Source organism: Babylonia areolata, chromosome 1 (assembly GCF_041734735.1).
Source record: "Babylonia areolata isolate BAREFJ2019XMU chromosome 1, ASM4173473v1, whole genome shotgun sequence".
NCBI classification, from domain to species: domain Eukaryota; kingdom Metazoa; phylum Mollusca; class Gastropoda; order Neogastropoda; family Buccinidae; genus Babylonia; species Babylonia areolata.
This window is the reverse complement of record NC_134876.1, coordinates 30,152,107-30,167,254: the sequence shown is the minus strand read 5'-3', so window position 1 is coordinate 30,167,254 and position 15,148 is coordinate 30,152,107. Positions and strand designations below refer to the sequence as shown.

The 15,148-nt window shown below is 44.3% G+C and overlaps 1 protein-coding gene across 1 annotated transcript in view; it reads left to right on the top strand.

Annotated features, from left to right (window-relative positions):
• Positions 1-15,148, top strand: part of LOC143281620 (dynein axonemal heavy chain 3-like) — a 101,366-nt gene that overhangs the window by 38,796 nt on the left and 47,422 nt on the right. The window contains 12 exon segments of the mRNA XM_076586869.1: positions 789-990; positions 1,424-1,576; positions 2,069-2,291; positions 4,983-5,113; positions 5,997-6,179; positions 6,532-6,768; positions 8,366-8,527; positions 9,460-9,591; positions 10,571-10,728; positions 11,847-11,927; positions 12,878-13,061; positions 13,570-13,755. Coding sequence (XP_076442984.1) covers positions 789-990; positions 1,424-1,576; positions 2,069-2,291; positions 4,983-5,113; positions 5,997-6,179; positions 6,532-6,768; positions 8,366-8,527; positions 9,460-9,591; positions 10,571-10,728; positions 11,847-11,927; positions 12,878-13,061; positions 13,570-13,755 — 2,032 coding nt within the window.

Genomic DNA, 15,148 nt, shown 5'->3' with positions numbered 1-15,148 from the left:
TTATGTATATCTATATGTGGTGAGTAAAAGAGGGAATAATTTGTTTTCTCATTTTTCATTCTGGGTCCCTATGTGTATGTCTTTTCTGATTAGATTTTGTCTGTTGTTGTTGTTTTTTCTCATGAGTACATGTGTATCCTCATAATATAAATATCTATCGGTTTTTTTTCTTCCTGAACCTCTTTGTATGTGTTTATGTCTTTTCTTATTAGTATTTGTTCTTTTTTTTTCTTATGAGTACATGTGTATCCTCATGATACAAATATCTATGGTTTTTTTTTTGTTCCTAAGCCATTATGGATGCGTTTTATGTATTTTTCTTTTGAGTGTATGTTTATTCATATCTTCTTCTTCTTCTGCATTCTTGAGTTGCAACTCTGACATTCACTCATATGTACACGATTAGGCTTTAATGTGTATGACTGTTTTTACCCGGTCATGTAGGCAGCCATACTCCGCTTTTGGGGGTGTGCATGCTGGGTATGTTTTTGTTTTCATAACCCACCAAACGCTGACATGGATTACAGGAATTTTTAAAGTGTGTATTTGATCTTCTGCTTGTGTATACACATGAAGGGGGTTAAGGCACAAGCAGGTCTGCACATATGTTGACCTGGGAGATCAGAAAAATCTCCACCCTTTACCCACCAGGCACCGTCACTGAGATTCGAACCTGGGACCCTCAGATTGAAAGTCCAACGCTTTAACCACTTGGCTATTGCATCAAAGCTTTAACCACTCGGCTATTGCATCCATCATGTATTCATGTAATACCTCTCTGTGTGCAGCTTGTCCAACAAGATTGTGGCAACCTACACCCTGTGCTCGGAGCAGCTGTCATCTCAACACCACTACGACTACGGCATGCGAGCTGTCAAGTCAGTGCTGACGGCTGCTGGCAACCTCAAGCTGAAGTACATGGAGGAGGATGAGTCCGTCCTGCTTCTCAAGGCCATCAATGATGTCAACCTGCCCAAATTCCTGTCTCAGGTATATCATGGAGACATTATTATGTGACTGTGGAATGTCAGTTGTTAGCGGGATTAAATGTGTTTTCGGTGTGTATTCACGAATGTTGTGTGTGTGTGTGTGTGTGTGTGAGTGTGTGTGTGTGAGTGTGTGTGTGTGTGTGTGTGTGTGAGTGTGTGTGTGTGTGTGTGTGTGTGTGTGTGTCCATCTGGAGAAATCTCCACACTTAACGCATTAGGTGCCGGTGCAACCAGGATTGGAACTCAGGACCTGTAGATTGAAAGTGCAATACTTTGACATTTCAGCTCTTGCGCCCATTTCTGAATACAATCATGACTGTATGACTCTGTGTGTGTGTGTGTGTGTGTGTGTGTGTGTGTGTGTGTGTGTGTGTGTGTTTGTATGTGTTTGTGTGTTATGTGTCTGTGTGTTATGTGTGTGTATGTGTGTGCAGGATGTGCCACTGTTCAACGGCATCATCTCTGACCTGTTCCCCGGTGTGGAGCTGCCCAAGCCAGACTACGGGGTGTTCATGGAGGCCCTCAAAGAGAACTGTGCCAAGCGGGAGCTGCAGCCTGTGCCTTGGTTCCTGGACAAGATCATCCAGGTCTGATTCTGTTTCTGTGCTGTGCCTGTCAGTGTTGGATGTCAGTGTTGGATCTTAGCTTTTGTTTGCTGATTTATTGCTTTAGATATAGGTGCTTCAGCTTCATCAGTATGTGGTTGTGTATTTGTGTAAGTGTGTGTGTGTGTGTGTGTGTGTGTGTGCATTTGTGTGTGCACTTGTGTGTGCGTGTGTGTGTGTGTGTGTGTGTGTGCACTTGTGTGTATGTATGAGTGGTTGAGCATGCACACATATATGTGTGTGTGTTTTACAAATGGAAAAAAAATCTGTTGTTCATAATACATCCTTATAAAAATAGCAGCTACATCACACCAGCATCATCAACCATTTTGACCGCTTTGTAAAAAAAAAAAAAAAAAAAATTATTTACTGCTTTGAATTATCTCAGACAATGGCTCAAAATGAATGTCTTTTGATTTGCCAGTTTGTACTATACAAAATGTGTATGATAATAAATCATGGGCTATGTTGCAGGTGTATGAGATGATTCTGGTTCGTCACGGTCTGATGATTGTGGGAGAGCCACTGGGAGGCAAGACCATGAGCTACCAGGTGCTGGCAGAGGCGCTGGGAGACCTGCAGGCAGCGGCCACCTTTGACGAGTTCCGTACTGTGTACCGCATCATCAACCCCAAGGCCATCACCATGGGGCAGCTGTACGGCTGCTTTGACCCCGTCTCCCACGAGTGGACCGATGGTCAGTCTGTCTCTCTTTCTTCTGGTGTTGTATCGACGATGATGGTTTAAGAGGGAGGGAAGTTTAGTGGAAGGGTGTAGTGTGGATGTTATTGATGCAAGAAAATATGTGGTAGGCTACATGTGTGTTGACCATATCTCCCATGAGTGGTGTGTTGGCCTAGAGGTAACGCGTCCGCCTAGGAAGTGAGAGAATCTGAGCACGCTGGTTCAAATCATGGCTCAGCCGCTGATATTTTCTCCCCCTCCACTAGACCTTGAGTGGTGGTCTGGATGCTAGTCATTTGGATGAGATGATAAACCGAAGTCCCGTGTTCAGTATACACTTAGCACACGTAAAAGAACCCATGGCAACAAAAGGGTTGTTCCTGGCAAAAATCTGTAGAAAAATCCACTTCGATAGGAAAAACAAATAAAACTGCACACAGGAAAAATTTTTTTTTAAATGGGTGGCGCTGTAGTGTAGCGACGCACTCTCCCTGGGGAGAGCAGCCCGGATTTCACACAGAGAAATCTGTTGTGATAAAAAGAAATACAAATGAGTGGACTGATGGTCACTTTCTCTCCTGGTGTTGTATCAGCGATGATGTTTTCATGCAGGTCACGGCTGCTCAGCCGAGCACAAAATCCGGCTCTTTAGTTGGCCGAGCAGCGTCTAGCGTCTTAGGTCAAAAATTTTGTAATGCCAGACTTTCCCACCGCACTCTGCACTGACCGGCACATTCGCCGCGGTATTTCTGGCCCCGCGCGCCAAACTGGGACACTGCCTTCTTTGTTTCACTCGGCCCCGCAGCCCCCGCCCCACTTTTCCCACCTTTTCACAGCATCCACACATTTCCTGCAGCGATTACAGAAAGTTGAATTATTGCTATTGCTGGTTGTATTATTGGAGTGCAGTTTGATTAGATTTACACAATTTCATTATTTTATCAACATCATCGTTTCATTTTTTTTTTTACCTTAAAATTCTTCGTCTTTCTCGTGGAATGAAGGGCACGGCAGTGCCATAAGCCGACAGACACTCACCCCGCTCTCCATCCCCCTGCTGCTCACTCTCACCATGCTACAGTGTGTTCATTTAAACGTTTGTTGTGCTGCCAAGAAAAATTGCACAACTCAAAAGGTAAGCTAATCGGCATGCAGGCATGCTATATGTTCTGTGTGTATTTACGATGTTATTGTGCTAAACGCCTGTTTTCTTAGAGAGGGATTTAAACTTAACGATTTTTGCGATCATGTTTCTGCTTATCCTTCTCTTCTCTTTCTTCATTTATGTTTCAGCCGTTGCCGCAACAACCGCTATGTAAGAAAACATATTGTGTTTGGAGTCAATGGAAAGCTTATTTTGTGTTCTTTTTAGAAAACCACTTCTTTAGTCATTATTTCCGATCCATCCGAGGAGATGATGCGCGAAAGAAACAAAGCAGATTTACCGCTGAACAAGCGTACAGCGAGTGCCGCTGGCGCGGCCTGTTTGTCAGCCGCGTTTATTTATATCCATGCCCTACTTCCTGGGTTCACGAACTTTCGCAGGGCCAACTAAAGTGCCAGCACTGAACACCCGTGAGGTAGGAAAGTTCTGTGCAGGTGTATTGTGTGAACGTTATTGATGCAAGAAAATACGCGGTAGGCTACATGTATGTGTTGACCACATCTCCCATGAATGGACAGATGGTCAGTCTCTCTTCTGGTGTTGTGGTATATGGTAGGTTAGATGTGTTGACTCCATCTCCCATGAGTGGACTGATGGTCACTTTCTGTCTTGGTGTTGTATTGGCGATGATGTTTTCCATGCAGGGAGGGAAGTTTAGTTCAGGTGTGTAGTGTGAACGTTATTGATGCAAGAAAATACATGGTAGGCTACATGTGTTGACTTCATCTCCCATGAGTGGACTGATGGTCACTTTCTGTCTTGGTGTTTCTATTGGCGATGATGTTTTCCATGCAGGGAGGGAAGTTTAGTTCAGGTGTGTAGTGTGAACGTTATTGATGCAAGAAAATACATGGTAGGCTACATGTGTTGACTTCATCTCCCAAGAGTGGACTGATGGTCACTTTCTCTTCTGGTGTTCTATAGGCGATAATGTTTTCATAGAGGGAGGGAAGTTCTGTGCAGGTGTGTTGTGCGAAAATTATTGATGCAAGAAAATATGTGGTACGCTACATGTGTTGACTCCATCCCCTATTAGTGAACTGACGGTCAGTCTCTCTTCTGGTGTTGTATCGGCGATGATGTTTTCATGCAGGAAAGGGAAGTTTAGTGCAAGTGTGTAGTGTGAACGTCATTGATGCAAGAAAATATGTGGAAGACTACACGTGTTGACTCCATCTCCCGTGAGTGGACTGACGGTCACTCTCTCCCTGGTGTTGTGTGGTAGTAGAAATATGCAGTGTGAACATTGTTAATGTAAGAGAATGATGTGGTGGGTTGCATTTGTAGGGGTTGTTGGGGTGATGTGTGTGTGTGTGTGTGTGTGTGTGTGTGTGTGTGTGTGTGTGTGTGTGTGTGTGTGTGTGTGTGCTCTGTCAGCTGTCTGTTCTCCTAAGACATCACATTTATGCTGTTTTTCTGACAGGAGCAGAAACAAAAAACAAAACAAAACAAAACAAAACAGAAAAGTAATCAATTATGTGTTGAGTAGTGACAGATGTTGATGTTACCTGCTGAGAATCCTGTGTTCTGTGTGTCCAGGTGTGCTGGCCAACACTTTCCGTGAGTACGCCAGTAACCCCAACGACGACAGAAAGTGGATTCTCTTTGACGGCCCTGTGGACGCTGTCTGGATCGAGAACATGAATACTGTGCTGGATGACAACAAAAAGGTATTGCAAAGACATCGCAGTGATCTCAGTTTTCAGTTTTCAGTATGACAGCTGCATAACCCAACGCGCTTGTCAGGCCTTGATTGCATGCTTGTATGTTTGTGGACCAATCAGAGTGGATAATTTTGCCAGAAGACAATGGGTTCTTTTTCAGTGCGCCAAGTGCATGCTGCACACAGTACCTCGGTTTATCGTCTCATCCAAAAGACAAGACGCTCAGTTTGATTTTCCAGTCAAACTTGGAAGAAAGGGGGAGAGCAGGATCCAAACCCACACCCTCATGGACTCACTGTATTGGCAGCTGCACGTCTTAACCATTCTGCCATCTTCCTCCATGTGTGATCTCAGACACAGAGAGAGAGAGAGAGGGGGGGTGGGGGGGGGGGGGGGGGGGGGGGGGGAAGAAAGAGAAGAAAAGGAGATTCAAGATTCAAAAACTTTATTACTCAAGGTTAAAGATTTTAGCCATTGCCCTGTCTTCCAACCTGTCCTTGGGGCAACAATAACAACAATAACGATGACACAACAATAAAAACGTTGGTAAATACTACTGCTTCTCTGCTACTAGTAGAGAGAGGGAGGGGGCGGGGCGAGTAAGAGAGAGAGAAGAAAAAGATTTTTTTTCAATAGACTGAGAAAATTTACAAAGTGAGGGGTGACTGTGAGACTTTGAAAAAAAAATTATAGAAAAGAACAGGGAGACCTACAGAAATGTGCAATATATATTTTTTTTAAAATTTCCACTCAAGATGTTTCCATGTTCACATAACTGACGTTTTTTTCAGGGAGAAATTGTGTGTGCTTGTTATATGATACCATACATTTTCAAATTAAATCACCACCCCCTCCACCCTTGCCCCAAACACACCCCTCTGTTGCTTAGCTGTGCCTGATGAGCGGAGAGATCATCCAGATGAGCAACAAGATGAACCTCATCTTTGAGCCGGCTGACTTGGAGCAGGCCTCTCCGGCCACAGTCTCTCGCTGTGGTATGATCTACATGGAGCCTCACCAGATGGGCTGGAAACCCCTCATGACCTCCTACATGCAGTTCACGCTGCCCAAGGTACATGTGTGTGTGTATGTGCCTTTGCAGTAAAATGTTTGGTCATTGTATGTTTGGTATTTTGTGCAGTGCATGCTACCCAAGGTAAATATGTGTGTGCACCTTCATGGGGAAATGTCTGTTCATTGTGCTTTTTGAAATTTTGTGCAGTATACGCTGCCCCAAGATGAATTTTTGGTTCCTTGTGTGTCTGATATTTTGTGCGGAACACACTGTTTTTGGTGAAGCATTTCATTATTGTACGTCTGTGATACTTATTGCAGTACATACTGCCCAAGGTGAAATAGTTGTTCATTGCGCCTCTGATATTTCCAATCACCGCCACTCTTCATCCATTGATTGTGTGGGTCAGAACCTGAGCCAGGAGCAGAAGGAGCTGGTGCAGGACTTGTTTGACTGGCTGGTGGAGCCCAGCCTGGACTACGTGCGCCGCAACTGTCGCACCTTCATCACCACCTCCGACATGCACCTGGTTCAAACCTTGATGCGGCTGTACACGGCCCTCATGGACGAGATCATCGAGGCGGTCAACGCGCCCCCCTCAGAGGTTGACGAGCAGCCCAACCCGGGACTGCTCACACCACAGCAGGTAGGTCAGGGGGCTGGATTGGGCTGGAGGTCATGTGTGGGTGGTGTGGGAAGGAAAGGTTTTGAAGTATGGGTTGAAGGCTTTGTGTGGGTGTGAAAGGTTTTGAAGCATGTGGCGGAGGCTTTTGTGTGGGTGGTGTGGGTGTAAAAGGTTTTGAAGCATGTGTTGGAGGCTTTGTGTCGGTAGTGTGGGTAGGAAAGGTTTTGAAGCATGTATTGGAGGCTTTGTGAGGGTGGAGCGGTTATCAAATGTTTCGAAGTATGTGGTGGAAGCTTTGTGTGGGTGATGTGGGTGTGTAAGGTTTTGAAGCATGCGTTGAAGGCTTTGTGTGGGTTGGAAAGGTTTCAAAGCGTGCGTTGGAGGTTTTGTGTGGCTGGTATGAGTAGGAAAGGTTACGAAGCAGGTATTGAAGGCTTTGGATGGTATGGGAAGGAAAGGTTTCAAAGTATGCGGTGGAAGTTTTTGTGTGGGTGGTGTGGGTAGGAAAGGTTTTGAAGCACCTTATCAGTGGAATTTGTAGATTGGGTTTGCTTTTTTGGTTTTTGAAAATTTTGCACACACATGCTTGCACTTGTGCTGGAATACATACACATACATACTTTAAGGCATGAGCTTGCACTCATACACACATGTATACACACACGCACGCACGCACACACGCATGCACGCACGCACGCACACTTAAAAAAAAAAGCATTTTGATTGACGTTTTGATATCATCATATAGGCTTCTCTGCAACTGGTTATAAGAATTGACAGATGTTCAGCCCTGAAATGGTAATCCTGTGCAGTCAACTGGGCTATGAAGCAATATGAAGGTGGCAGAATGGTTAACTCACTCAGTACGGCCAGTCCTCTCTTCTCCTCTACACAGACCCCTCGGATGTCCAGTGGGTGTCTGAATGACCCAGCCTTTAGCTTCCATCATCAGAATTGTGGTATTCTTTGTCAACATTCACGTCTTCAGTATAAGAGCCTTCCGCTTGCAATATTTTGATGATGGTAATTGGGGTGAAACGCTGTTAACGTCGTCTCTTTCGCCGTTCGTATCGAGAGAGTTAAGACACTCGTCTGTCAATGCAAGGTGAGGATGTGGGTTTGAATCCCGCTCTCGCCCTTTCTCCCAAGTTTGACTGGGAAGTTGAACCGAGTGTCCAGCTGTTCAGATAAACTGAGGTTCCATGTGCATCATATACTTGGCGCACTGAAAAAGAACCTATGGTAAGAAGAGTGTTGTCCTCTGGCAAAATTCTGTAGAAGACATCCACTCAGATCGGTACAGAAATATATAATGCATGCACTCAAGGTCTGACTAAGCATGTTGGGTTATGCTGCTGGTCAGGCATCAGGCATCTGCCTTGCAGATGTGGCGTTCCATGTATGGATTTATCCACCCCCATAAGCGGAGTATGGCTGCCTACATGGCAGGGTAAAAATGGCCAGACACGTAAAAGCCCACTCGTTGTACATACGAGTGAACGTGGGAGTTGTAGCCCACGATCGCAGAAAAAGAAGAAGATTTATCCGAACGCAGTGACGCCTCCTTGAGAGAGACTGAGACTGAAAACTGAAACTGGTTTGATTCTGTGTTCCACAGGTGACCCTGTGGCTTCAGGGCCTGTTCCTCTTCTCCCTGGTGTGGACCATCGGAGGGACCATCATGGGAGACAGCAAGAAGAAGTTTGACACCTACTTCCGCACCCTCATCAGCGGTGTGGATGACGCTCACCCCAAACCCAAGAGCATCAAAATCACAAAGGTGGGTGATTGGGTTCTTCTGCTTCTTCTTCATCTTTGTCTTTGTCTTCTTCTTCTTTGTCTTCTTCTTCTTCTTCTTCTTTGTCTTCCTCTTCTTCTTGTGCTTCTGGGGCTGCACCTCCCATGTCCACTCATACGCATCAGTGGGCTTTTTCAAAAGTGTGTGGCTGTTTCTACCATGCCATGTAGGCAACCGTGCTCTGTTTTCATGTGTGTACGCTGGTATGTCCATCCATAAGCTGCCGAATGCTGACATGGATTGCATGATCTTTAACCTGTGTATTTGATCTTCTGCATGCATCAAATATCATGCTTGTTATCCTTTCTTGTTTTCTTTTATTTATCTTTATATTTTGTTCTTTTGTGTTTTTATTATTATTTTTTTAAGGACAGTTAGACTAGCTGTCCTTCACAGTGCCATTGTTCTGAATTCAGCAACTGCTTACACTGTCTGTTATGTTTTTGGGTTTTTTTCCTTCACATGAGAGCAGCAGGGTGCTTACTATCTATTATTAAATGGTCCGTAGCACTAAACATGTACATCTCTGATGACTTTCCCGGACAAAAAGTTGTTATCAAGTCTCTGTTTTGATAGCTCTTATGAAGTCCCTGTAATAACATGATTAAGAGCATAAAGACTTCACAAAAAGGGATTCATTTGAATCCATTTTTACTTGATTTTGATTCATTTGATTATTTTCTTCATTTTTGTTGTTGCTGTGACTGAAAAAAAAAAATCTGTCTTTTTTGAGTCATGTCTCTTGATCTGTTTTAACCAGAGTCAGTATTGTGTGTGTGTGTGTGTGTGTGTGTGTGTGTGTGTGTGTGTGTGTGTGTTTTCACTTCATAACAAAAAGGAAAGGTCACTTGCTTTGCCATTGCTGTTCAGGCATTACCCAGGTGTGCAATATGAACATTCTCCTTGTGTTTCAGAGCAACTCGTTCCCTGAGCGAGACACGATATTTGACTTCTGCTTCCAAAAGAAGGCGAGCGGACACTGGATCCCCTGGATGGAGACCAGAGAGAAGCAAGCACAGACTGCTGCTGCTGCTGCCGGAACCAAGGTAACATTGTGCTGTTGTGGAGTTAACATGATCCAGGGATCACTTTGTGTATGTGCGTGCGTGCGTGTGTTCGTTTGTTCTTTAGTTTAACGTCTTTTCACTGTAAGTGATATTAGACGAAGGTAGGAAAAAAATCGAGTGGGAGGAGGGGGTCGGGGGGGGGGGGGGGGGGGGGGGAATTACTGTGTACGCATGCGAGTAAGTGAAAGTGTGTGTGTGTGTGTGCGTGTGTGTGTGTGTGTGTGTGTGTGATTGTGTTGGGGTGGGAGGATGGGTGGCTGGGTGTGTGTGTGTGTTGTGTGTGAGGAGGAGGGTAGAAAAGAAACTGGGTGGGGGTGCAGGTGGAGGGGTACTATTTGTGTGTGTGCGTGCATGTGCGTGTGTGTGTGTGTGTGTGTGTGTGTGTGAAAATGCATTCAATGTATGTATGCGTTAACAGTCATTTGAGCATGTGTGTATGTGTGTGTGTGTGTGCATGTGGGTGTGTGGGTGTTTGAGCTTTGTAATGCATTCATGTTCATGTGTGTATTGGTGAATACATGATTGTTTTTTACTTTTATTTTATGTTTGTTTTAGGTGTGTGTGTGTACATGTGCATGTGTGTGTGTGCGTGTGTGTGTGTGCACGCGTGTGCGTGTGTGTATTTAAGTTTTAATTTTGGTGTGAAATCTTAATACTGTTATTTAACTTCCTTCATGGATGAAATATTCCTGATTGTTGTGTGTGTGTGGTACGTGCGTGTGTGTGTGTGTGCATTTGCGTGCATGCATGCATACAGTTCACACGCTCACTCACACCTCTTCAGGATCATCGACATTCCACTCTTCAGAACAAGTGAAAACCATCACATCTCTCATCTCAATACAGACTCTAGACTCAAGATGATGAATTCACTTTAGGCCTAGGCCCCCTCGTTAAAAGGGAATGTGGACAGCACACAAAAATTAACAAACAACCGATCATGTCTCTAATGTCCCAGCTGAGTGACCTGATCATTGAGACACCAGAGACAGTGCGTCAGGAGTACTTCCTCAACCTCTTCCTCACCCATGAGATCCCCACCCTCTTCATCGGCCCCACTGGCACAGGCAAATCCGCCATCACCAACAACTACCTCATCCAGCTGCCCAAGGACGTGTAAGTTTCAGGCATTTGGCTTCCCTTGGGGCTTGGTGAAGGGAGGGTGGTGTGCAGTGTGGTGTGTTCCTTCTTTTGTGTTTTTTTTTTATTGGTGCCCCAGGATTTGGGACATTCTATGTTTTAGTGGTGTTGAATGATGATGGTTGATGGGAGGAGGGAGGTAGGTGGCATAATGGTTTAGGTGCTCATCTGCCAATACCTTGTCTGTGAGGGTCTGGGTTGGAATCCCGCTCTCTCGCTCTTTCTCCCAAATTTGACTGGAGAATCGAACTGAGCGTCCAGTCGTTCAGATGAGATGATGAACCGAGAACCTGTGTGCAGTACACATTTGGTGCTCTGAAAAAGAACCCATGGCAATGAACGTGAAATCCACTCTGATAGGTGCACACATATATATGCTTGCACTCAAGGCCTGACTAAGCAAACTGGGTTATGCTGAATGTCAGGCATCTGCCTAGCAGATGTGGTGTAGTGTAAATGATTTTGTCTGAACGTAGCGACGCCTCCTTGAGAAACAGAAACTGAAACTGAATGATGATCGGGGTGATGAAGACGCTGCAATGGGGGCCCGGTTAGATTTGGGACTACTTGACAAGGATACACTTTCATAATGTACCCCAGTGTCAGCCAGGCTGAGAGGGGGAAAAAAACAAAAAACCCCGACCTTTCATCGGGATCGAACACATGTCCTCTCATCATCAGCCGGTGGCACTAACAACTTTGCCATGGCATGCTCAGTAGAGATTGGTGGTTCAGGAGAATGGTGTAAGGAGGGAAAAGGATTAGAATTGGCAAGGGACTTGTGATGAGTAGATTATGGTTGGGTGGGTAAGGGATAGTATGATTCGGGTGAGTAGCATGGGAGGGAACAGTGTAAGGTTGAGTTTAAAAAGCTGTATTGAGTTACAGCAGTCTGGTGTGTATGGTATAGTGTGTGTGTTGTGTGTGTGTGTGTGTGTGTGTGTGTGTGTGTGTGTGTGTGTGTGTGTGTTTGTGTGTGAGTGTGTGTGTGTGTGTGTGTGTGTGTGTGTGTGTACCTGTGTGTTTTAGATTATGGTGTTTGTGAATGTGCCCATATGCATGTGTGTAACTTTGTCTTCTGTTTGATATTTCAGTTACATTCCCAACTGCATCAACTTCTCTGCCAGGACATCAGCCAACCAGACTCAGGACATCATCATGTCCAAATTGGACAGGTGAGTGGCTCCTGTTCACAGACTGTCTTCATTTTTCTCTCCATCAAAGAAAGAATTTGGGTTTCTTTTCTTGTTGTAAATGTGGTCAGACTCACACACACACATATGTGTGTATTGTGTGTGAGTGCATTGCATGTTTGTGTGGGTGGGTCTTAGGTAGCGATAAAATTTGAAAGATAAAAAAAGATTACAAGCAGGTAAAATTTCCCAGTTTGATTTCGTCAGGTAGATGGAGTAATTTCAAGTATTTGACTGTTTTCCCTGCTTGTCAAAAATCTCATAGATGGAGTTAAAACAAAATGTTTCAGCAGTCAGAACTTTTGCTCAACTGGCACAATAGCCAAATGGTTGAAACACCTGACTTTCAATTTGAGGATCCTGGATTCGATCCTTTTGCCATCACCAGGTGGATTAAAGATGGAGGATTAAGGGTGGAGATTTTATCATTCTCCCAGATCAACATATGTGCAGACCTGGTTGTGCCTAAACCCCGTTCGTGTGTGCACACATGGAAAAGATCAAATACTCACATTAAAGGTCCTGTAATCCATATCAATGTTCAGTGGGATATGAAAGCATGAACATACCCAGCATGCACACCCCCTGAGTATGGCTGCTTATGCAGCAGGGTATAAATGGTCATTTAAAAAACAACAACAACCTGCTTGTAGATATGAGAAAATGTAGGAGTTTCAACCTATGAATGATCAAAGAAAAAAAGAAAGAATTCTAGTTGTCCCCCCATCCCATACCCCTCCTCCCCCTCCAAAAAACCCCCCCAAAAGAACCCAAAAACAATCCACAGCAACATGATCGCTTTGTTTGTTTACTTTTTTGACAGCACTCTTTTTGCTTATGATTATGGTGTGTGTGAAAGATGCTTGCGTATTTATGTTTCAATGGCCTCAAGGGGGCACACGAAATAATCTTCTTGCCTTGCCTTTGTTCAGGAGGAGGAAAGGAGTGTACGGACCGCCCATGAACAAGAAGTCGGTGGTGTTTGTGGACGACCTGAGCATGCCGGCCAAGGAGAAGTACGGGGCCCAGCCACCCATTGAGCTGCTGCGGCAGTGGATCAACCACAAGCACTGGTACGACAAGAAGGACACCTCCAAGATCTTCCTGACTGATGTGGTGAGTAAAACACAAACAAACTTGCATTGTTGTGCTGTTGTTGTTGTTGTTGTTGTTGTTGTTGTTTTTATGTTATACTTTTAGTGTATGTCTTACTTGCTTGTTTGTTTGTTTTCAGAATTGTTTTGGATAGATGGGGAGGGGGGGGGGGCTTATCTGTAAGTTGACACATTTGAATACCTGAAAAGAGATGCAGATAGAAACACACACATGCATACACAGAGACACAAACACAAACACACACAACACAACACAGCACAGCACAGCACACACACATGTACACGCCAGACACACACACACACACACACACACAAACACACAGAGGCTTTACCCTGGAACAGTTCAATGAACAGCAACAACAAAAATAATGATAATCTGTTTCGAACGAAAAACATAGAACTGTAAATAGCAACCAAAGACACTGACAAAGTTTGTCAGGAAAATAACAACAGAACTGATTCTCTCTCTCTCTCTCTCTCTCTCTCTCTGCTCTCTTCACAAAACACAGCTCTTCGTCTCTGCCATGGGACCCCCGGGCGGCGGTCGCAACGACATCTCCAGCCGCATGACTCGCCACATGAACATCGTGACGATGGACGAGTTTGATGACGCCACCATGACCCGCATCTTTGGCTCCATCTGTGACCTGCACTTCTCCAAGGGCTTCGAAGGCAGCTTTGTCAGGAATGGAAAGGTGAGTGAAGTTGTTCGGTTAGAGGGTTTTGGCTTAGTTTTTTTGTGGGGAGGTTTTAATTAATCAGCTGGATCAACTTACAGTTCTGTGTGTGAAAAAAAAAGTTTTGGGTAGGTTTTAATTGATCAGCTGAATCAACTTACAGCAACTTACAACAACAACAACGACAACAAAAAACAACAACAACTGGAGCTGATGCCTCCTGACCTATGCATAGACCCCATTGCCCTGATCTGAAGCCTTGAAACTCACAGCTCTGTTGTCAGCCAGATGTTACTGACTGTTTCCATTCCAGTTTTGAAAGAGGTGTCAAAATGTGCGGACTGACCCATGTATGGTAACACCACATCTGCAGTGGAAAAAAAAAAAGAAAGAAAGAAAGAAAAAAAAGAGCAAATGCCTGACCTGTGCATAGAACCCCTCACCCCGCACCCCCACCCCTTCCCCTTCACCCCCCCCCCCCCCCCCACGCCCCATCCCATGGTCAGGCCTTGAAACTTACAGCTGTTTGTCACCTAGATGTGGACTGACTGTGTGTGACAGTAAACAGGAAGAAGACTCTGGATCACCTCCAAACTGTTTCCTTTGTTGTGTTGTTGTGTTTTTTCGTTGTTTTTTTTTTTTTTTAACCCAGTCAACATCTTGACTACTGCTGACGATTACGCTTGTTAGTGAAGGGCTTTGTTACCATACTGGAACACTGCAAAAGGGCTCACAAGCCAGGATGACTGTCACCACTCTTGTGTTTGGACTTCTTCCTCTTGATAGTGCACTTGATTTGATTTGATATGGATACTAATATAGTGCCTATCCTCGGTCGGAGACCAAGCGCTAAGCATTTGTATTTATTGTTCTGCAAAAAAAAAATCTGTGACACCACGCAAAAGGGTAGTAACTCTGTTTCAGATGCATTCCACAGTGATCTCTCTTCATCAGGGTTCAGCAGTCAAGGGGTTAAATCTCACTATCTTTTTTTTTTGTGTTTTCCCTTTTTTTCTGTTCTCTTTCTTCCTTTTTCTTTCCTTTTTTTCCTCTCCTTTTTTTTTTCTTTTTCTTCCTTTCTTTCTCTCTTTTTTTCTCCCCTTTCTTTTTTCATTCTCACTTATTTTTTTCTTGTGAGAAATCCATGTAATGAGTTCCATTATATACAGCATAACAGCAAACATTGTTTTGGTTTGTATGATTATATTCACTCTGTTACATTTTTCAAGACTGCTCAGCATTTTAACTGGTTTATGGATTAGTTGGATGTTATTTTTTTTTCCATGTTAATACATTCTAATTAAGATGAATTGTGATAAATCATGCAAAATGGACACAAATCTTGAAGAAAACAGTCTGGGAAAGGTAGGACAGCTGGGGGAAGTAGACTGCAAAACATGTACATCATTAT